Source organism: Neolamprologus multifasciatus, chromosome 11 (assembly GCF_963576455.1).
Source record: "Neolamprologus multifasciatus chromosome 11, fNeoMul1.2, whole genome shotgun sequence".
NCBI lineage: Eukaryota > Metazoa > Chordata > Actinopteri > Cichliformes > Cichlidae > Neolamprologus > Neolamprologus multifasciatus.
The window spans coordinates 5,715,982-5,739,965 of record NC_140449.1 but is presented as its reverse complement, the minus strand read 5'-3'; the positions used below and the strand labels follow the sequence as shown (position 1 = coordinate 5,739,965).

The following is a 23,984-nucleotide window of genomic DNA, read 5'->3' as shown; positions in this document are numbered from 1 at the left end:
GTACCATTTGGATCCCGTGTGTTTGTGTAGCCCCAGCAGACAATGCAACTGCAGTCTAGATGTTCCCCATGTCTCCCAGGGCTTCCCGAGTTCCACCCACAGCATCCCCTGCCGCCGTCTCCTTTTGGCTGATCACAGCAGCCACAGAGTTTGGAGCCTGTGTCTGGGAGGTGTCTGCTACCCATACTCAGAAGTTAGACATTATATCTACCTCCCCTGTGTGGTAGCAGGAGGAGATGTCTGTTTTTTCATATAAACACGTGCCAGGACACACGCACAGACAGACTGACAAAAGCCCACTCGTTTCTTCCTCCTCCACCCCTCTCCCATCTCATTCTGTTTTTTTCCACCACTCCGCTGTTTTGTTGTTCAGTCTCAGAGACGCCATGCTTTATTGTTTGTCTCCCTTTAACATCTGCCCATCTTTACCGTATTCTCCCGGCACCTCTGTCACTTCCTCTGGTTTTGTCTGTCCTCTCTCCGCTCCCGTCTCCTCTCTGTGTCCAATCTCTGTCTTATTTTGTCTTTATCCTTCTCCAATTCTCTCCCTGCCTCTGTTCCACTCTCCCAGCTATTTACTAGTACTTTCTTGTTCTTCTTCTTTTTTTCTCTCCCTTGTTCAGTTCACCCAGACCTGAGAATGATTTTTACCTTTTCTCGCCTTTAGCTTCAGCCAACCTGTGATGTTGACCTGCAGAGAAATGAACACTGCAGAATAATTTTCATAACCCCCCTGCTAAGTTGACAAAGATCTATGTGTCTGGATGGCTGGCTGAGTTGCCTTTGGCTAATAAGAGTCAGCAGGTGAGAGAGTGTGTGTGTGTGTGTGTGTGTGTCTCAACTCCCCATTTATGTTGAAGCTAGCATTTTTCTTAGCTTTGAGTTGTTTTAAGTTTAGTGCTTCCACAGTTTATATTCTTGTTGTCGACAAATCCAGTGAAAACATTCCAGCTCACAGTATTCCGGGTGATACTTTTAGACTTCCCTGCGTTTTTTTTTATTGCTGTTGTTTGTTTTGTTTTTTTCTGGTTCTCACCCCCAAGCTCATTAGTTCCTCCCTACTATATAACTTCATTGGGTTAATACATATTTAGTGAATTGGTGAGTATTTCTGACATCCAGAAGCTTCACGTGGATCTGGATTTGAGATGAGATGATATCAGTTCTTGTGGACTCGTGAAGCATGCCATTTATGTATAGCTTTAAAAGTAAATTCTTTCTAATTGGACCAAATATTATGCAGTTTGTATTTGGACCAAATTATTGGTCCTTACATAGTTATTTGATGATTGCAGCCCCAAATTCAAAACTCTTTCATTCTTTGTAAATTCTGACATATAGTGTTGAGTAGGGATGGGTATTGATAAGATTTTCACGATTCCGATTCCATTTTCGATTCTGTTTAACGATTCGATTCTTTATCGATTCTCTTATCGATTCTTTTTTTAAAAAAAGGAGAACACTAAGGTTGATTAGCTTAGAACTTTGTTTTATATCTTCTCTTTGAACAAGATAGAAATTTAGGAGTAACATGGCCTTACAAACCCAACAGTGAGATCTTAAGAGATCCACAGCCTACAGCTCTTCAATGGGGTGTCACAGGGTCCCCAGGAAAAAAAAATTGTAAATGTAAAATAATAAAATAAATATTCTTCTGTAGCAATAACAAAGTATAACATAAATTATTCAGTAGCAATTACACAAGAATATCCAGTAATGTCCCTGCCTACAATTAAACACATTCACTTACTGAAAATCATCTGCTGTGGCAAATGGGTGCAAACCTTTGACCACAAACTTAGTCACTGGTCGGTGACATTCGTCTATCTTGGCCTGAAAGGAGACGCTACCGGTAGACTGCAGCGAGAACTGCCAGCATCTGAGCCAGACTCTGTCTGTCTCTCTCATCATGGTCACCTAAACGCACAGTAATGGCAGGTTTTGTAATAAGGCAGATCGCGCTAACATAATATGCACTGTTAGTTGATTAATTACCTGCCGCATTAACGGGAGAGGACGTGCAAACGTTACCGCTGCTGCTGGGTTGAGATTCACGAGTCCGGAGCGGAATTAAAAACACGAAATTCATTTAAGGTTATCGCGTGTTTTGTGAGCAAATGCTTTTGCATATTCGTAGTGTTTCCTTCCTTAAATGAAATATCTACTTTGCAAGTATTGCAAGTTGCCCTGTTGTCATCCGTTCTCGTAAAGTATAACCAAAGTTTTGAGCGTTTGAGCCGCTTACGCGCCATGTTTCCTGCCAGGTAAATGACGCTCCGCAACGTGGTGACGTCATTCGGGGCGACTGGAATCGATAAGGGAATCGTTTGCAAAAATGGCAAACAATTCCAAGGAATTGAAACAGTGGGAACCGGTTCTCAACAAGAACCGGTTTTCGATACCCATCCCTAGTGTTGAGTCATCTGCATACGTAGAAATGTTGGCCTTATTTAAGGCAAGTAACAGTAATGGACGAAGGCAGCTTCCTTTGTACTCCACGCTTTTCAGCTCACATTTAAAAAGGATTTAAAAAGTCTATGTGTATGTTTGTGTACTAATTCATGGCTTTAAAGGAAGGTGTCGACTCCCAGTGTAGCTCCTCGATGTACTTGAATCTGCCTTTGTTTGTTTGTTCTCTGTGCCACAGAGGATATGTCACTCTTCAGTGATCCCCCACAGTAGGTAGAGTTTTATAGTTTAGTAGTTTGCAGCTTTTCATGGTTTATTGGTCCAGCCTGTTATTGTTTCAATAGGATCTGTGAAAGAATGGTACATCATATCAGTACCACAGCTGTCTGTTTGCCAGTTTGTCCGTGGGTCATATGTGTAATTGTCTGTCCTGTCGTCCAATTTTTTTCTCTAATATTAGTGTCACAACAGCCCACTAGCGTGTTTCCTCTGACTGTGTAACCACAATGGCGTTTATGTTTTATGGCGATGAGGCTAACAGCGGCCATCATTGCCAGTGACTGTCAAAACTCCGCTTTGAGGTTGAAGGACATTACCACACCCTTCTTGTATGCTCTAGGTTGTTACGGCCTGTTGGTGAACCCTGCTTGGTGAACCACTATGAGCTTCACTGTAACCATATCTTTCACTGTTATCACAGTGCTTCGAACACTTGTGCCTTTGGCTAGCTGAGGGTGCTTGCAGGGCTTTGTCTCCACCCTGTTGTTGCATGCTCAGCCAAATTGCTTTCACTGTCTGTCTTTTGGTCATTTGTTAACAACATGCCTGCAACAAGCATGCTCAAAAAGAATAGAATGGCCTTCCCACTTCTTCATTTTAAAGAAGGCTGTCTTTCTTTTAAAGCAATTGCTGTAATTACAATAATGATCTCTCAGCAAAGAGCTGAACTCAAGTGTTTATACCCGAGTCTTCATGGAGGACCACCCAACCATGTGACTGTGTGAACAGATTTTGGTTCCCCACAGGTCTAGTAACACAAACATACAATTCACGCGAGCATTTCTGTTCTGTTTAGAATGTATTTTCATTTGCTCGCCCCACATCTACTCACGCTGACCCCAGCTGACCTCAGTCAATACACACAGACTCACAGTTGCACACACTCACTTTAATCCTGACATTAACCTTGCAGTCTGGTTCAATCACTCTGAGAGTCAAGGCAAGTCTGGCTTTATGACACAGGGGTGGGGGTTGAAGGTGTCTAGACGCTATCCTGTCTGTCTGGTTATGATAATGTACACACATGCAGACACGCACCTGAGAGAATGCAGGCCAGCTCGGACTGCAGGCGAGCTTGTGCAAAGTGACATTTCAGCAAACGGATGAATTCTTTAACACGGGCCTTGTCTCTGCTTTACTGCCATTCATGAATATTACAGCGTTGGAATATTGATAATATTAGACTATGTTGTAATATTCATGATATGTTATCCCAGAGCCCCGCTTCCCCCCCTATCTTTGTTCATGTTATATTCATGCAGATAGAGATGATATGGCTACGCTGGTTCTTTTCTGGAACTAAAGTAGAGATTTATTGCTGCCTCAGCATCAGGTCTCATTGTTAGGGCCTGCATCAGCAATAATCAGACTTGGGCCCTCTTCAAGGAACATTTAGCTGTGACACAAAGTAAGAAAGTTATGTGGGTGCACACAGGATGGAAATGAGTTGATGGTAGGAGGCAAAAGGAGAGGGTGTGTGTGTGTGTGTGTGTGTGTCATCTATATGCTGAAGGTACTCATAAAACTGGGTACTTTTAACAGCATTTAGACCCGGTTTCCTGAACCAAGCATCTTATAAACACATTTCAAAATAATTTCTCCGAGCTGTAAGCATTTTCAAATGACTTTGAAAGTTTTTGAAAAGTTACATTGAAAATGCATTTATCATGATGTCTTTGTAATTGTCTTTGAATGTTATGATGGCTAATAAGCAAAGCAATTTAAGGAAGGATGTTAGAAAGGATGTTAACGTATATGCATACCTTAACGCAAGTCCCCCTTCACTTCATGTCACCATGATTTCTGCAGAGATTCAGCTATAAAGATAAAGTTTGACTTCCATGGAACTGAGAAAAACGTTTCTCATATTTCTGTTATTTTTGTATTTGGCCATCATTTGTGGAGGTAAGAGTAGTGTCTTACTTTTCACCTTTAAATAAAGTAGATTTTAGATCAGTCCTGTTTCATAACTCGTACTGTTTCTTTTCCAAGCCACTGACATGACGGTTCTTCGAGTGTATACTGTAACTGTGGACAGGTTGGACGCTTCCTGCTTTGTAATCCTATTTAGTCTGAGCGCTGCAGCATAGACGAGTTGTCTGAATTCCCCCGCGCTGTACGACCAAGAGAAGAAGGCTAGGTCAGATAAAGAGGGAAAAAAAGATAGAGGGAGATGGAGGAAAGAGACAGAGCTGTAATTGTTTGTTCTCTTGTTGCCCTCAGTCCACATAGCAAGTCTGACACCCCTGCCTCTCTTTTTGTATCTCCCTCCTTCTCCAACACAATCTCTTCCTTCTCTCCTTTCCCTTTCCTCACTGTCTCCATCTCTTTTCCTGACTCCTAGATACCCGTCTAATGGGCTAAAGTATCCACAAGCGCACACACACACACAAACAGGCCCCCCTCTCCTCGGGGTTAAGCAGCACTAAACTAGTTCATTTATTTCCATGGAGAGACTGATTGTAGTGGGGGGCTGTAACTAGGCTGATATCTGCTTCATGCTTTATCACACACACACATACACACTCCTACTGTGGTGGACTCTTGCTGCCAGGCTGATGCCAGCCGTCTAGACGTTACCGTGCACATCTCCCAGGGGAGGCAAAGGGGTGCGCGAGCACTTGCTTCCTCTCCCTCCTTGTCTCATTCTATCCGTCTCTGTGGCACAGTGTACGTGTGTGTGTGTGTGTGTGTGTGTGTGTGTGTGTGTGTGTGCCAGCCAGGTCGCTGCCATGGCGCCCCAGAAGCTCCGGGCCTTGTTGATCACGGCACCGTGCCCAAGGGTTACCATAGCAACGGCAGTGGCAGAAGACGGGCTTGTGTGTGTCGAAGGAGAACTGTGTGTGTGTGTGTGTGGGCCCAATGTGGTGGGCAGCAGGCTGTGAACTCAGCAGGCCTCTAACTGGGCAGCAGGAGAAAGACGAGAATAGAGAGCGTCCTTTCTTTTTCTCTCTCTCTCTGTCTGTCTGTCTTACTTTTATCTCCTCCTGTTTTCCACTTTCACATGTGTGTTACAGCGCACATTCCGCGTTTATGGATATACACACTTGTCAGCCCAGACATGAGAACCCACAGCTTGCCTACACTGGGATTTGGGACCAGCACAATGACACAGCACTTCTGCAGGCAGTCATTTAGAATGCTGCGCAGCGTTTCACAGTCAAGTGCAGTTTTGATTGCCAGGTGCAACTGTGAGACCGTTCATTTTATTTTTCTTTTCACGACTGAAATCTGGGGTTCAGCAGGAAACAGGAAATGACTGCAGAGGAAATGAGCCAGCTGCAGGGTCTTGATGAGCTTAGCGTGTGTTAAGAACTTGCAGACTTCCTCCACATTTTGCTCAAGTTTGATTTCCTCACAAACCTAGTTTATCGACAGAGGTCCTGATGTCATTTCCCTCTGTTGTCTTCTGTCCCGTCGGCTCCCCAGGCTGCGTTTTCTTGTGCGTTCCATAAAGCGCTTGGCTGCAAGGGTAGGACATCTGAAGCTCTCTGCTATATGAGAAAGAAAAGCAGTTTTCTCTGCTGCTGGGAGTTGCTCTACTACTCTAAATTAGCAAGCAGCTAGAGAGCCACTCCTGCACACTCGGGCTCTGCCGTCAGCATACATCCACCTTCAAACCTTAATACATTCTCATGGTTTTGGACAAAAGACTACTCCTTTGTGCAAACGAAACCAGCCAGGCCCACTTTTCTCACGGAAGCATCTAAGGTCATCTGAGCTCAAATGTTATTTTTATTGAGCAATAACAATGTTAGAGGCCCCATCTGAGCGTGTGCAGTCTCTGTAGATTGCCATTAGCCTGATTTTCATTTCAAGGCTCAACAGGGTAAGCCCGCAAACCCTCATTAGTCGTGCAAGTGATTTTTTTCGCCTCAGTGTTAACTTTTGCTGCCAGCAGGAGTGAATCAGCAGTATATACACGCTGTTGTTGGGCCACATTATATAGACATAGACGTGTGCATTGAAACGGTCTAATCCCGTGTACTGTACAGAGACAGACGCACGAAACAGGCTCTCAGTGGAGTCCGTTCACAGCAGCAGCAATGTTTTTACTGTGGTTTAAAACAAACAAACAAAGGGATTTGTGACATGGGCAGCCATTTCTTTGGGGGAATAAAGCGAATTGATCTTGTTAGGGTTTACATAATTCATCGCTATTCTCAAACAGTGTGTCTTAAAGCAGTGTTGGCCACTGATAGTGGCGCAGTCGTCTGCTGTGCATCTGACAGCTTCTTTCACCAACAGGTCAGCTGAACTGTCTGACCTCCTGCTGCCTCCCCCATCCACTATGCATACACACACAGGTTACAGCGCTGTCACTAGGTTAGTGTGTGTGTGCACTCTCGCTCTCTCCAAGCTGTTTACCCTCTCTTTTAGTGTTTGGCTTTTTGCCTGTAGCACAGAATCTGCCAAGTACTGAAATCCTCTATGTTTGGGTTCATGTCAAGTCCAACTACATCATTCCTTCTCTCCTTCCTCATGTCCCATCAACCCATTACTGTTTACCGTTAAAATAAAGTTGTTTTTTTTAAAGAAAAAAAATAATTTATGTTCTTCAACGTAAACGATAAAGCTTTGACCTCTCATTGACGTAATTGTTATTGTAAGCCCTACTTGATTTGTATCTTCTTCTGAGTCACTTCCTGACTCATGAAATTGGCTTCAGTTAAAAAAAAACAAAAGCCTGAAGAAGACTGTTTTAAGCTTTATGTAGGTAACATTTATAGCATTTGACAGAGAGGCCTTTTCAGTAGAATATAGATTAGTTTTGCTATATTTGCTGCCATAAGCATGTTTTTAAAAAACTCTACTTGCCTTCTGGTAGTGAGAATTCTTGCTTTAAAATTGGCTTTGAAATACATTTTTTAACACCCTCAAAGTATACTTGTATGTACAGTATGTTTTTTTTTGTTGTTGTTTTTTAATGTTTCCCTTTTGTCGACAAAGCTGTGCTGTGTAAAAACAGCCAGTGCCCAAACAGATGTGTTAAGCTCGGTGCTGTGCAGCATGGTCACTTTGACATGATTTGAATAAACTCGACGGCCTCTCTCGTCACCGCAGCAGGAAAAAAAAACCGACAGGACGGCTGGCTTGTAATGCAAGTGATTCATCCTGCTGAAGGAATAAGGGTTTTTGCAGACGCCGGGCTGATATTGTTTTGACAAGTGGATTACTGTAGTAATAACATCAGGCTGGTGCTGTTAATGCAGACTGCCAGCACACACTGTTCTCTGGCCTGTGAGCGAGCCTGTGCTGTACGCTCTGTTCTGGAGCCTCTGAACTTGGGTGGATACTGGGTTCAGAGAGGACACCCCCCCACCCCCCAGTCTTTTCTCCTCCCCGCACTTCCTTCCTCTCTTCTCAACTCCTCCTCTGGCTTCCTTCCTCCCTGGCGTTTAGAGAAGAGGCCATTAACTACAGCCGCTGTACTTTTTTATTTTGCTTGAACTGTAAAAACATGAACTTGAGCTGTGAAAACATCCCCGCCTGTGCACTTCAGAAGAAGTACACCAGCTTTGAGTCAGGCGTCGGCTTTGTGCCGCTTTTACAACAGCAGAAGGCAGAGTATGTGATATTTATCCAGCTGGCTTACAGGAGGGCCTGGTCGACTTGGTTTCCCAGAATGCTTCTCTCTGATTGAAAGCCTCCTCCGTCCCCTCCCTGTGGCTGCTGTGGTGAATGCACAGGCCCAGGCTGGTAACTGGATGAAGCTCCAAAGTAAAGTAGGCAGCTCGACAACTTAACTTTCTGACACCGTGCTTTATTTCACAGAAAGCTGATGCGCCCAAACTGGGGAGTGTCTTCTGTTGTTGTTTTTTTAACTTAACTTTATTAAATCTTGTACATATATTCTTGGTATGAAACCTCGTACCACAATGAAGCTGTACTTTAGAGTAAAATACCTCAAAAGAAGTTAAATGAATTGATACAGATGTTCATGTTGCCCCATGATTTAAAGCAGGGGTTCACCAGGCTCAGTACAACTGAACTGTATTAATATAGCACAAGTTTCAGGCAGCTTTATATCGCAAGGTACAACAAGAATGAGGTATGAGCAAGCACTTAAAGACAGTGAGGAGGAAGAACTCCCTTTTAACATAGACCTCCAGCAGAACTACCTCAGAGAAGGTTCCCTGAGCAAGTTGGTTTTATCCAAAAGGAGAATTTGAATAGGAGCTGGTTCCATATGAGATCACCTGACAGCTGAAGGCTCTGCCACCCATTTGACTTTTGGAAACCCTAACAACCACAAGTAGGCCAGGTTTCCTGCTGTACTGGTATAATATGATACAAGGTCTTCGAGCTGAGATGGGCAGTAAGGTTTGAATTGTCACTCCTTGCCACAGGCTTCCTCCATGATGTTATGTTACTAGGAGATTTTTTTTAAACAACAGTTTCGACCCTTCATCTCGACTCTCAGCACTCCCCTTACTCTTGCCTGTTAAATATTAGGTGACTCGCACTGCGATCAAGAGCTTAATACCTTAGTTTCAAATGTCTGATGTGAGAGGGGTGGGTCATGATTTTCCACTAAGATTGTTATTGAATGTGTCAATTAAATAGTTTGAGAAGGCTGTTTAATGAGGTAAATTTGCTGAATTATACTATTAAATTCATCTGAGCTCACTTTACCACCTCACTTTCATCTCAGAGGGGAAGTTGTGGAGCTTCTCTGTCAACCGTTGGTTGCAGTACCTACCTCTTTGCTCTTTGGTGGTTAATGTCTGTTGGTTTTGCTGGTTTAGGTTTCATTCCTTCCCACACTTTTTCTTACCCCACCCCCCACCCCCCATTCACTGTGGTTTTTTTCTAGTTGGCCTTGTTCCTCTCACTCCTGCCCCGCCCTGTGGCTGCTGTGGTAAAGCAGAGGCAGGTTTGGGTGGGTTTTGCATTTCAGCCCAGCTTCGACTCTAACCCACCATATTGCAGACAAATAAGCCACGGAGGATTATTAGGCAGGGAAGCCTGAGATAGGCTGGCTTTAACTAGCTCTCTTTCATTTCTGGTTGTCTCCTCCTGTGCTCCTAATTTCAAAGAATTCACAAGATATTCTGTTACTGAATACTTTCCATTTCTTCTTGTTTTTGGATTTTAAAACTCTGCTTACTTTTTTTCACCCGGTCTACCCTTGCCATGTCAAAAGCTGTCCAGTTGCATTATGGGTAATGTGCTCCTCAGATTGCATAGAGCTTTTTTGGGGGGGGGTGGCCAGAATTGAGGCATTGTGGCTGAAATAGCAGAGCGTACATTGTGTCATTGTTCATACAGAACACACACTCAGTGTACTGGATGTCCAGCAGTGAGCAAGCGTGTGAGTCAGAGGTCAGACTGGGTGCCAAGACCGGACAAGGTCAAGACTCCTACTCAGAACAAACCAACAACACACAACAAAAGAGTGTCACACTGCAGACAGGGAGGCTGGCAGGGAGCAGAGACGGGGTGGACGAGAAAGAAGGGAGAGAACCAAAGTAGGAGATGACAAAGAATGAGGGAAATGTAGGGAGTGAATGATGGTGGGTGAGGGAAGAATGCAAAGAGATCGATAAAGACAAGAAGAGTTGAAAGACTGCAAGAAGAGGCGTGTAGGCGAGGGAGAGGAGGGTGCATGGATAGGGTTAGAGGAAAGTTGGAGAAAGTGATGGCAGGTGAGCTGAGATGCAGACCGGGTTCAAAGACGAGCAAGAGAGCATGAAACAATGAACAAGAGATGGGAGGCAGACGTAAGTGAAAAGCGGCGATCATTGTGTCTCCCGGTGGTGCCCAGATCTGGGAGGTCATACCACATCAGCTCTGATGCTCGTGTGTGTGTGGCTGTGTGTCACAGAACAGAACACCACAGTTATTCAGTGTCTTCACAAAGGAACCACTGTGTTCTGGGACAGATTGTCTCAACACTCATCTTTTTTGTGATTTGAAGCTTTTCTCTGTAGATTCCTCAGACAGACACACACATATTCATACACTGTGTAAATCACACATATACTCATCCACTTGGAGATTGACCTGTGCTGCTCTCTGCTGGCGAACACACATTAGAGCAGCTCAGTCGTGGTTCAAATCACTGGTCCTCTTACCGGGTGTCCCGGAGGCTTCATTTTGCACGATCTCCATCAGTAGAGATTATCTTAGTTATCAAACTGGCCTGTAAATCTGCCTTTTTAACAGCACAGATTTGACGAAGAATGATTAATGTGACTCTTAGGATTTTCAAACTGAAGTAGTTCAGTCAAATTTCAACCTGTATGACTTTAAAAGGCCTGCAAGTATCCTAATCCTGGAGGTGTTCACTATTTCTGCTACATAATGTGATTTTCACTTAAAGGCAGTTTTTAAGATGTGTGTGAAACATTCTCAAATCTTATTTCCCTGCATGTGATTAAATTTGAATTGCTTCAAAGTGTTTATTGGACAAAATTAAATATTTCAGTCGGTCTGTTTGTGCTCTTAGAAAATGTATTGGGTGTTTTGGAGATGATGCAGATTTGTCTGGAAACCACGTGATGTGTTTTTTCCTTTTTAAATAACTTGATATTAAGAGTAGTCATTAACTGCTAAAGTACCTTTAATCTCTAAAGGTTAGATGCTAATCCTCTTCCTCTCTTTCCATGTGTTTGTGCAGCTGAACTGGAGTTTGTTCAGATCATCATCATCATCGTTGTGATGACTGTGATGGTGGTGGTGATCATCTGCCTGCTCAACCACTACAAGCTCTCCACCTGGTCTTTCATAACGAGGCAGAGCCAGGCCCGCAGGCATGACCATGCCCTACAACAGGTCAGTGTGGGTGGGTGGGTTTGTGGGCGGGTGGGTGTTTGAGAAACAGAGGAAGAAAGGAAGAGCTAAAAAGAGACTGTTTGTTTGTGTTGCTTGTACTGAGTGGCTCAGACGGCACTGTTCTCCCAGCATCCATGCCAGTTACATTTTGATCTAAACTGGTGTCTGTGTGTGCGCGCGCATGTGTGTTCATCTGTTCTCACTGAATGTCCCTGCCTAGTCATTGTGACAGTACATTTCTGTATTTCTGCAGCAGGACAAACATAGCTTACCAGTATGTTCCCAGTAAAGCTGTGCTGAGCTAAATGAATCCTTTTATCCCAGTCTGAGTTTCTGTCCCAGTTTCAGCGAGGTAACGTCTTCGCGCGCGTCTGTTAGATGAACTTGCTGAATTGGTTTCTTCAGAGCCAGACTCTGTCAGGCCTTGATGTTTAATTCACTACAGCGCCGTCTAGACAGCAGCCGCTCTGCCCCCGTACTGACATGTACACTCTGGGACAAACACGCATGCACACACACAGTTTATTTACGTGCGTTGAAATAGACTCAGGCTCAAAACATGATGCATTATGGATCCATAAACATATTCAGCCTAATGATTTGTCAGCTTTAGCGTACTGTTACCAACAATTTGAACATTAGTGTTCAGCTAATAAGCTCTGCTTTTTGATTCCTACTGCCACTCTGTGCTGTGTATCATTCAATCAAAGCGAGGTACAAAGCAACATGAGAAAGCAACAAGCCCACTGAATGCAAATTGGAAGAATAGCTGATGACCTTTACCCCTAAAAGATGCATGAATAAACAGTATTTATGCATGTTTATGCTTCTCATGTTGCCCCTCCCCTAACAAAAAAAACCCAGCTAAATGTTGTTGACTGTGCTGTCTGAGAAAAAAATCCTCCAGTCAAGTGTAGATGAAGGGGAAACTGCAATTATTTGACAGTTGTGTTTATTTGTTGTAGCTTTTATCCTGCCTATTTTTAAAATGGAGCCTTCTGTCTTTTGTTGTGCTCTCAAACAGGGCAGAATTTTGGGTTTGAAGCCATCAGGCATTTCTCAGTGCTGCTGTTTCATCTTTTGTGTCCTCATTAAGTTGTTACTTTTTGGTTTTTTGTTGTTGTTGTTGTTTTAATTCATGCTTTCTTCTTTTTCTTCTCCTTTTTTTGTTCTTTAGCTGTGAAGTAAGAAAGTTTGTTAATGGTGTCACATCAAAATCCTTTTCAGACACAGCAAACAGTAATGACGGCAGACTTCTAAAGCATTACACATATTATCCCTAGAGCCCAGCCCCAGCTCATCCTCAGTATCCAGCACTGGATATCTGGGCAGCTCAGATTCTTATTGTTACATTGGGAGCTGCTCACCTGTACAGGCTCCGTGATGACACCATTTTTACATTTTCGTTTACATGTATTTTTCTCATTTTAAATTCTGGACCAGTCCTGTTTATGCATCTCTAGTAATATGTTGTTTTTGTTGTTAACCTGAGCATCCATCTGAAGCACAAACACAGCAACCTTCAACCCACCCGGGGACTTTTTGAACCTTTGCCTTCCTCTTTGTTTGTGTCTCCATGTGCAGGACGGGTGCCTGTGGCCTTCAGACAGCGGCTCTCGGCAAGGCGCCTCGGAGGTAAGACCACCACATTGACCCCCGATAAACACATCCAGCTAATGCCGCATGTTATCGGAGCTGAGTGCTCAGCGGAATGAAACTTCACTTTTCCACAATGAAACTGAGTATTGCTTTGGCTACACTTGTTATATGTAAACTTACAAATATTGAATTTCAGTAGATTCAGCAAGTTCTTACTAAAATTTCTGCTAGTTTGGCTGTCTGCAGGCTCCTGAGTGTGTAGCCTCTAACCCACAGGTGTCGAACTCCAGGCCTCGAGGGCCGGTGTCCTGCAGGTTTTAGATGTGTCCTTGATCCAACACAGCTGATTTAATGGCTAAATGACCTCCTCAACATGTCTTGAAGTTCTCCAGAGGCCTGGTAATGAACTAATTATTTGATTCAGGTGTGTTGACCCAGGGTGAGATCTAAAACCTGCAGGACACCGGCCCTCGAGGCCTGGAGTTTGACACCCCTGCTCTAACCAGTTAAGTTACTGTGATAAGGTTGTTGGTCTTTTCTCTCTGAGCGTTGGATCTGGAAACAGCTGTGATCCTTGGACACGTTTTCTGTCAGGAATTTCCTTGAATTGCAGGAGCTTTAACCTTTAACAAAGTAAGGTATAAAGAACTAAATGGAGACAATGACTCTTGTCAGCATCGCAACTATAAGGAAACAATGAACGCATAAAACAGCACTTTTTAAAAAAAATAAAAGAACAGCGTTACACTGATGGACTCTCCAAACAAACAAAAAACTATGAACGTGCAATGATGATGTCAACAAATATTAGGCCCAGCGCAGTATCCTTCCTCACTACAGAGTTTGTCTGTAGGCAGAGTGCGTAGAAGAGTGTAGAGGTATTGTTAACTGCAACGCATGGCTGAATAAATTTTTATAATCTGACACATTTATTGCAGCTGCATCTCAGTCAGAATCACAGCGTGACCACCTGGACTTGGTTCATTTGTTTAGGACGCTAAATTAGTTTCTCGCCTCGTTTTTAGGGAAGCAATTTAAATATTAATAAAAACCTCATTGGCAGCTCTGGTTATGGGTTAATTCAGTGTTTGTCCTTGTGGAAAAACCAAGTGATCTTTAAAGGCTTACAATCAGATGCTCTCTGCTGCTGAATATTTTATTTTCAAGTAGCTGCAGCCCTTACAAATAAACACAACAAATACAGAAGCCCAAAATTCCTACCTTTTTATCAAACTAAAATGCTATGAAAAGAACATAGATGATAAAAGTGCATTTAACAGTTTGGCATTCAGAGTCGGTATAGAGAAGTGCAGTGTGTAAAAATGGTAATTAAAAGGAATAAAACAGAGAAAGGAGACCTGAACACACTCAGGGATGGCTTTTGTCTAATCTCCACGCTCTGCTCGCCCCGTTATAAAAGACATCCATTTCCTCTCAGCTTCTCTTTGTGTCTTTGTTGGCTTATTTATCAGCGCTTGCCCTTGTAGAGTTGTTTGGCGGTTCAGTCAGGGCCCAGAGAGCCTGATATGTGCATTTTTTTGCTTGCTGGTAAATATTTGATCGTGCAGGAATTGGAGCTCACACACTGTGTTGCAATGGGTATGCCTGGCACTGTACTCCAAAACAAGATCAAAATTGGCATGTTCTCAAAGACGCGTGAATACAAAAGCACAAACAAATGCCAGTATACTCATTGTGACTGGTGATCTGATCTCTTAATTGCTTTGATGCCAGATGGAGGAGCTTCCGAGTCAGGGTTGGAAGAGACGCGCTGGGTTAAAAGACTGCTGGAAAGTCACATGGTAGTATTGATTAGTTGCAGATAATAGTATATTGAGGCTGTGTGAAAGTTTTAGCTGGCAAGTGTGGATGCACTTTGGCAGTCTGTGCTGGCTTGTAGGGGCTTATAGCACCAAGTCGGATTTAAAGTGCCCCAGTATTTATGCGACACAGAGAGGGGAGGTAAAAACGACGTGTGCACCCAGAGAGACCCGGAAACTAAGGAAAAGGCCGCGGAGGGACGAACGCAGAGGGAGACGCAGCCACCGAGTGTGGGTGGCTGATGGATGCAGGGATGGGGGCTGACTGAGTGTTTGTGTGGCAGGGCGGGGGTTGGATGGTTTTTGGTGCGTCATTAATCAGCAACACCTCCCCTGACACTGTCTAGACAGACGTCTGAGAGCTGCCCCGCTCTGCTGCGCTCTGCTCCCTCTATCAGCTCCACACCTTTCTCCCCCTGCCGTCTGTCTATTTGTCTATCTCTGTCCTTTCTCTCTCTGCCTTCAGCTCTTTTTCCCTTCTCGCGTTTTTATCTCCCCGCCTCTTTCTTCTCCTCCTTTCATTTCTGTGCTCTTTCTTTCTCTCGCCTTATCTCAGTAGCCTTTCCTTTTAATCCTTTCAGTTCCACTCTTTCCCTCACTCCGTCTCTCCATTTCAATTGCCCCGATCCTCTAAAACCCCCCTCCCTCCCCCGTCTGTTGTTCTCTCCACCCAGACTGCCTTGTCAGTGGGGGTTGGCTATTAGAGCCGCAGTCACTAATTGAAATGGGTTCCCTCTGATAATGACTCGACACAGTGGAAATGTGTGGAATTGGATAGAAATGTGAGAAATGAAGAAATGGATCATGCCGTCACAGTCTGAAGAGTTAATTGAGGTGAAGATCTCTGACAAAAGCTGAGTGCGGTGTGTTTCAGTGCGGGCTCCTTTCTTCCTCTTTACTGTAATTACATTGTAATGTCTGTCACAGCTAATTGGTGGCACGCTGGCGTGTGCTGTTGCTGCACCAGGATATCATTCATTTTAAATATGCAGCATGGTAACCATACTTCACCGTACGGAGACTCGTCTCCCAGGAAAAGTCTGGGTATGACTCTAAAAATGACAGGTAATGAATTGGGATGGATGAATAATCACAGATAAGTCACTTGACAAATAAAATGAGAAACACTTGTTGCTTCCAGCCTCATTGCTCGTTTGATAGATTTGGATTTTGGATTGCAGGCCAGACGTGAGCAGTAGTTTTTGCTGCTACAGTATCATTAACTCAGAAGGCTGACTGGTCATGAAAATGATTTTAATGATTTAAAAAAAAAAGATTTTTAACGATGAGCTGCTCTCAAGATGAATTATTCCCAAAAACTCAAACAGAAGTTTTGTAGATCAAACAGTGACTCTGAGTTCAATGCACTGAACATCAGTTTGAGTGTTTGGTCATTTTGGTGTATCAGAAAGATGGTATTAAGACTGATCGATTGTTTTATCTTTGTCCTCTCCTCATGCATGTCCCAGCTCATTCACTCCTGTCTCGCTCTGTCTCTCAGGTGTTATATGCTCCGCAGGCGAGGGATCGCTTCACCGCTCCCTCCTTCATGCAGCGTGACCGCTTCAGCCGCTTCCAGCCCACCTACCCCTACCTGCAGCATCAGATTGACCTGCCGCCCACCATCTCTCTGTCGGACGGGGAGGAACCACCGCCGTACCAGGGACCCTGCACCCTCCAGCTCCGTGACCCCGAGCAGCAGATGGAGCTGAACCGCGAGTCGGTGAGGGCACCGCCCAACCGGACCATCTACGACAGTGACTTGATCGACATGGGAGGAGGCGGGAGTCTAGGAGGGGTAGGGGGAGGAGGGGCGGGGATGGGGGGCGGTGGCCCGAGGCCGCCCAGCAGTAACTCGGGCATCAGTGCCGCCAACTCCAGCAGCCACGGGCGTATGGAAGGCCCCCCGCCAGCATACAGCGAGGTGATAGGCCACTACCCTGGCTCAGCATTCTTTCTACACCAGCACAGCAATAACCAGAGGGTGGGGAGGCCGGGGGGGCTGGGGAGCAGGACAATCCAGCAGCAGAGCCAATCAGAAAGCACAATTGTACCTGCCAAGGCCAAGGACGGCCAACCAGAGGACTTGGTGTGAAGAAACAGGGAGGGGAGAGGTAGGGCCACCCACCCCAGACTGAGATCTGTGTCTCTCGTTCACCCCAGACCTCCTGTAAGCCGGGGTCTCTCTTATCGCTCTCTCTCACGTCCTCTCTCCACACTCCCATGCACAAACACACCAACTTTAGCTACAGAAACGAGCAAAGAGAGGAACCAACAACTGATCTCATTTCATCCATGCGCTAGCACTGCTGGGACAGGATGTACGCACTGTGTCCAGACTTTTTTTTTCCTCCTTATTTTAAGAAAGAACCACACTGCTAGCACAGATTGAAACAGTTTTCTCTTTCACCCCCCCACTCCCCCCGCTGTCCCCAGGAACTGAGGAGGGATCAGTTTTGGGGGGGTTTGTTGTTTTCTTCTTTCTTCATTGTTTTTCTGTTTTTGGACCGGGATCTGTGCACAAAGCGAGAACTGAGAATCAAGGACTTTACAGAGAACACAACGAAACAAGAGACTCACAAACCCAAATCTTAGTGCCAAGGTTCACAAGGAAGCAAAACAAAGGGGGGGGGGGGAATGACTTCTAACATTGAAAACACAAAAGAAACGTTATCTCAAAGTTGCACTATCTTTTTGTTGTAAAAGAGAAGAGGGAAATGATGTTATGTTATAACAGCGATGTTTTTAATTTCCTGTCTTGTTTGTTTGTTTTTTGGCCTTTTTGTGAATGGACTGATTGACTGACTGAACTTTGGCTCCAAAGTTGTTTTGAACAATTGGGAGCAAAAACAAAAAAACAAAACAAAAAAACCCAACAACAACAAAAAAACAACAAAAAAAAAAACAAGTATTATAAGCTTATGTCCTTCCTTTTTTGAAAACCGCAAGAAATCCTTGTACCCAGCCTAAACATCTCTGTCTGCTTACACCACAGGCACAGTGAGACTTAGTAAGAGAATAACCTGTACTGCTTCATGTCTGCGTTCACATCATGGGGAGGGGTGGGGGGGGGTAACCTGCCTCATGAGCAGCTGCTGGATTGATGGCGTGTTATAACTAACCACCAGAGGAAGTGAGCAAAGATTAGTCGTAAACACAGCTTGGCTGGATTCAGCGGGATCCAGGCTCAGGTTTGTGAGATATCACCCCAGCTGTTTTGATATCAAAGAAGCCCTCAGCCCCTGTTAAGGAGGGTCTGTCTAGCAGGTGGTCAGAGCAGATTCTTCTCATTTCAAATCTACCCTGACTGCTGAGTACCTGATGTTTCCTCTCGCCCCCCTTCCCTGCATCCAGGTCCACCGCCCTTCCCCAAATGCTCATCTCAGACATCTTGCACAGTGCATTCTGCCAACAGCCACCACACTGAACTCGAACCCACACAGAAAAACACAAAATATGTGAAGAAGAAGAAGGAGGGGGAAAAAAAGAAGGCTCGACTCTCCGTCTTCACGTTTCTAAAGCCACAAAAGAATGACACAAAGTGAAGATTCCTGTCTGCGTCTGTCAGCACAGAGATCAGGTTTTTAAAGGAAAATTGTCTGTGGTCAAAGTCAAAGGGCTATGGGAGGCTCCTTTTTGTAAAAGAAACACAGAAAAAAAACCTTTTTGAAAATCTAGCCTTTTTCTCTGCTCATCGTTGCCTTCTCCTCTGCTCTTGCGCTTTATCTGTCTCTCTTTCCCGTTTGCGCCAGTCCCCCTCCCCCCTTTTCTAACAGCGTCTCCGGTAAACACTGTTCATCATCACTCCTTCCATCCATCCGTGTGCAGAAAAAGTGCGATCAAATGATGCAGAGTCCGCCGAGCCCTTTAAAGTGGAGACTGGAGTGGAGTTCTCATTCGGCAGCGTGCTGGTGCAGCCCTCTCCTCGCTGTATAAGTGTGTACACGTGTGCGTTTGTTGGTCAGACCTTTTAACAACACAGAAAAGCACTTAATGCTCCTGCAGGAGTTTTGTGTGTGTGTGTGTGTGTGTGTGTGTGTGTGTGTGTGTGATTGTAACTGAATGATTTATTAACTGACTCCAGTTTAAACATTCAAGGACATATTACTTCTTTAACACAGCTTCAGTTCAGCTTTCATAAGGATACAGTCGAGTGTCTTTCTTAAAAAGGCAGAAATGCTCCATGTTTGATTGTCACAGTGCAGAGGTGACGTCACAGTGAGCCTCAAACAAAGTGGATGCATCCAGCAAACCCCAAAAAGGAAAAGCCCAGGTGCATACTACGTACTGGTTCCAGGCATGCTCGCAGTACAGCCTCAGCACGTCGGCGTGCACGCGGGACATGCTTGTTTTCTGAGTGAAGTGCAGTCTTTATAGTCCCTCCATGTATTAAATCTTTGAAAAACGAAAGCTCTGCTTTCTTTTCAAGATCAGAGGACAAGGCTGTATGAATTTGATGTTTCTCCTACTCTCAGCAAATCCCATGAAAGTGTCTAAATACTTTTGCGACCTCCTCACCCCGTCTGTAGCACTCGGCACTCAGCACCAGTTCCATTGATTTTTGCTGAAGAGACAAAATATTTAAAAGAAGCATTTGGCTCAAGGTTAAATTAGTGTGTTTCTTGTTAATGCCAAAATTCATCGTCGAAGAGCAATCGCTTTCACAGTCCGCTGTTGTCACGATTTTAAAGCTCTGTACGTGGGAGTCATTATGACAGGTCTGTTAGTGCAGCTTTTTAAAAAAATAAATAAATAAAATATCCAACCAGTGGATTTTTCAGCGTGAGGCTCACAGGGAGGTGGGTGCAGCACCTGGACGCTGCACACGTGGCTCTAGTTAGATTTGGACTGGTTGAGGACTATTTTAAGCTCAAACACATTTGGTGCTCTAGTGGGCACTAGCACCCACAGGAAGGCTGTGTGAGTCCATGTAAACGGCTGCGTGCTGGTAATGAAGGAACATGCTTTCCAGTGCGAGTCACTGTTATTCGACCACAGTCGAGCTCATGGGAATAACATGCTAACAATAACACGTTTGCAGAAAATGCGTGAATTTGTTGCCAGGATGTTTCAGAAAAGCTGAAGAAGTCGCAGGATGTTTCACAGCTAACTGGCAACAGGTCCATAGCATCTTTGATTAGAAAGGATCGTCTTTCAGTAAAGACGGTTAGTGATACGATACTCTGAAGACTGCAAGGGAAAACGTGTCCGTGCCCACGCTCGTGCCAGATGAAACCCTCAGTAATGCTGGGTGATGGAGCAACATGTGGTCCCACCCTGATGATCTTTCAGTGAAGCCTCTGCTTCTCATACCTATGGGATGAGCTGCTAAGATCAAATTTAAGCGACGCGTGAAAAATGTAGTCTAAACATTTGATATAATCTTGTTTATTAAACTGTACTCGTTTAAATTATTTCCATTAGGCTGTGGTGGGTTTGTAACATTTTACACTGAATCCCAGGGTGCACTGGGAACATGCAGTACTTACGAATCTTTTCATGGGATTTGTTGACAAGAAAAAATATAAAGTAACACCAGGCTGAACATCTTTTGTCACTCCTTGTTAGCGCAAAACTTGATGTCTTGTATGACGAATACACAAACCTCTGTAGCATGAAATGAAATGTGTCTGTGTAGAACACCTGCTGCTGCCAGATGAACACGGGTGATTATTGGACGAGTGCAGCAGTGTTCGATGGCATCATGCCAAACAGCTGAGGTGGAAGCAGGAAGTGGTTCTTCATGTATGTTTGTCCCCCTCCTTCCACACTCATGAGTCACTTATAAGAAAGTTTCAGTCAGTCTGAACGGAAGCCCCGTCGCCATCGGTGTGTTTGAATGTCCCAGTGGTTATCAGCTGACTCTAAGGTTTTGTTGTGTGTGTGTGAGTGAGATCACATCGCTGCTATTGCTGTTGCTGCTGCTACTGCTGCTTCTCATGCTCACCCCAACCCGCCCAAAGTCTTTGTATCACCCCCCGTCACATCAACCAGAAGGAGAGAAATCTGGCCCTTTGCAGTCAAACCCACAAGTATTGAGACATCAAGCCTTGTGTTCCAACACTTTGACTTCAGACGAGCAGAGGTGTGTTTACCTAGCAAAGATTGTCCCAACACTTTTGGCCTTTGACCTACTCCAGCCCCACATCTTCTTCCCCTGTTTTTTTTAAATACTTTTTCCTTCTTCTTTTTTGTTCTCTGCTTGTTCTTTCTGCGCAGTCATAGCTTGTAAATGGAGGATACAAAGATGAATTTTATGTTTTCTACAAGGAGGTTTGCATGTTACTATTATGTGAGTAAATAAGGTGCCTAACGTTCATGTTTGAGCAGACCACACCTCAGTCAGACTGCTGCTGGGAATCCGCGAGGGTGGCTTCATCGCCGCCTGTCTGGCAGAATAGAGAAGCAGAGTGCGAGGACGGCCAAAAAGCGATCCTTTCTGTCTTTTTGTTTTTTCCTCTCTCTAAAGTCTTGGACGGATGAGCCTGCTCCGACATTTAGGATTCTGGGGCGTTCTCAAGCTTTTGTTAATTTAGCGACACCCACCCTCCCTCCCAATGAGCAACAGTGTGCCTGTTTCCAAACTTGCTGCTCCACCTTGAACTTTTTTTTATTTTTATTTTTTTGAGTGCGGCAGTTGCTCACCGGCCATTGTGCCAGACAGGACCGGTCGCTCCTAGAGAAGCCACCGAAGCCATTCCAAGCAGTAATGTGACCCGTGTGGAGCAGACATAGGAAACCCACTTGCACTCAAAAAGCTCCCACCTTCGTTGTGCCTCACTTCCAACGGTGCTTTTTTCAGTAGTCTGTCTTTCTTTATGTTTGTTTGTAAGATGCTGTATATAACTTGAATATATTATGCACATATCCTACCCAATGGGTAGAAACCACAAAAAGATGTTGTGAATAATGTAATATAATGTATAGACGATATAAGAATTTTAAGAAGGCAGCATCAAATTTGTAAATGCCTACAGTTAAAAATGTGCTTTGTCTTTTTTTTTTCTTTTTTTTTAAAAAATAAGAAAACGTGGTTTGCAAAGTACGCTTAGAAAATGGTTGCAACACAAATACAAATTACTACTTAATAATAATATTTTGCTATGAATAGTCTGTTATGAGGACGAGAGAACCTCGGGATTAAGGACCCTCGTTGAGAGACGATATTCACGTGTTTGTCGGATTCTTCTGTCACAGTGCCAGCCATCATTTAGGCACTGGCTGATGATTTTTCTTTTGACCAACTAACAAATGTATAGCTCTATTATACAGATCTTTTAAGAAAACATATATCTCTCACACACACACGAGAGCTGTCAGCACTTCTCCGTGATCTAGGAGAATGTGCTCCTCTGTACGTCTGATTTTTAGTTTTTGTAATTCTGCCAAAGTGTAAAAACTCGCCGAGCACACCGGGCTCTGCTTATTGGTCCGGCTGGATGTTTAGGCATTTCAGCTCTAGTTTTTAATTGCATGGTCGTCAAAGAGGAAAACCATCAATGGAGGGGAAGAAGGAAAAAAATCCATTTAGTGGTTCAGTTTGGAAAGTTGCACCAGCATGGCACGAGCGAGGGGAAAAAAGCCGTTCAAACTGTCACTTCTTTTGTTTTTGTTTCCTCTGTTATTTTTCACGGTTATTTTCTACATTATAATGTTATATGTGGCACAGTATATTAAAACAAAAGTCATGTTTAATCTGCAGTCATTTATTTACAGTATGTACTGAAAATAACTCCACTGTACAATAACCGCAGAGCATGTTCATTCTTATCTATAGACGATGTACATAGCAACGCGCCATGTTCTCTTTGAAGCACCAAATAAGTGGCAGTTGTGTAGTTTATATTTGGAAATGGTCTCTATCGTAACTTTGGCTGGCGTGCCGCTCGGCTCTCCTCTTCCTTTAATTTCAATTTAAAAGTTTTTCTTTCTCTTTTTCGTTTCCTGCACTAGCTTGAAGAATTAACGGGCTCAGACTGATCTTTTATTTGATTTCTCTCTTCGCAGTGCTCTCTCTCTCTCTCTCAGAAATGTGTACTCGACTGCTGACAAGACCACAAGTAGCTCTTTTTACTGTTCCTGATTTTAATGACGACGATATCGTGTCAACGGTTTGGTATTCTCTCAGTCTTGACAGCTAACATAGGACTGCTTCCATCATGGGTTTTGTAACATTGTTTAGCTTTCGTTACAAAAATGATTCTTCCTCTCCCCCCTCTGTGCTCAAATCTAGATATATATGGCTGTATTCAGTAACCATACCATGTGTGTGTGATTTTATATATATCTATATAAATATATATATAATATAAAATACACACACATACACACAAACACAGAGGTAAAATTGTTGTGTATTTTTGCCTCTTTTTATTTAAGCAATTGTGATGTAATAGGTTTTAGGCCTAAGGTCTGTTATTGCAATACTTTTACAGAAAAGAAAAAAAAAATCAAAAAATGTTGCTCTAAGTGCTGTTGTAGTCAAAGATTTTATGCTTGTACTTATGCTGTAGTCAAACTGCAGCGTAATGAATAAAACTTTAAAAGTGATTACTCTGTTGTTCTGCCTGTTTGTTCCTGTAGTCTTCCATAGATAATGAGGTTTTGTAATGTGATTACTGTAAAGTCGGTGTGGGCAGCCCTGCCACTCCGCTCTTTATCTGTCCTCGCTGAAGCGGCCAAATAACATGCGAGCAAGATTTAAGGCGGGTCAGCAGCTTCACGGCCTTATTAACCTGCTTTTCTGTGTTGCTTGGCAATGCAGGTCAAAGCCCGCCGCACGTACATGCAAAACAGAGAGTAGGTTAATTGGCTGCTATGATACAATTAAGACATATGCGGTTCACGTTGCATATTTCAGGACCGTGTTTTATATTCGAGTTTATCTGGAGTCTGTAAAGCATGTAGGCTACAGGTACCAGTGAGTCTTGAGAAAGAAGTAGTTTCAAGTTTTAAACCACACATATACCTTTTTTCAGCATCACGGAAAAATCCGTATGGAGCCCCTGACCCGAAAAGAAATCTTTCGCCATCAAAAATGTGTTTTTTATTCATCAAATGGTCTGAAAATAACAGGAGTTATTCAGTACTATGCTATGC

The 23,984-nt window shown here is 43.9% G+C and overlaps 1 protein-coding gene and 1 long non-coding RNA gene across 7 annotated transcripts in view; one reads left to right on the top strand and one right to left on the bottom strand.

Moving 5' to 3' along the window:
- The window catches only part of LOC146507676 (low-density lipoprotein receptor class A domain-containing protein 4-like), a 275,368-nt gene extending 251,933 nt beyond the window's left edge, over window positions 1-23,435 (top strand). For all 6 annotated transcript variants that reach the window (XM_085178422.1, XM_085178425.1, XM_085178423.1 and 3 more), the window contains 3 exons: window positions 11,312-11,466; window positions 13,051-13,101; window positions 16,387-23,435. In XM_085178422.1, coding sequence (XP_085034548.1) covers window positions 11,312-11,466; window positions 13,051-13,101; window positions 16,387-16,980 — 800 coding nt within the window. In that variant the 3' untranslated portion in view covers window positions 16,981-23,435. The remainder of the gene's footprint in view (window positions 1-11,311; window positions 11,467-13,050; window positions 13,102-16,386) is intronic.
- Window positions 1,341-2,103, bottom strand: LOC146507677 (uncharacterized). Its single transcript, XR_014876987.1, has 2 exons — window positions 1,996-2,103; window positions 1,341-1,917 (listed from the first exon to the last, which is right to left on the bottom strand). It is a non-coding gene; the product is annotated as an uncharacterized LOC146507677 (long non-coding RNA).
- Window positions 23,436-23,984: the final 549 nt, after the last annotated feature.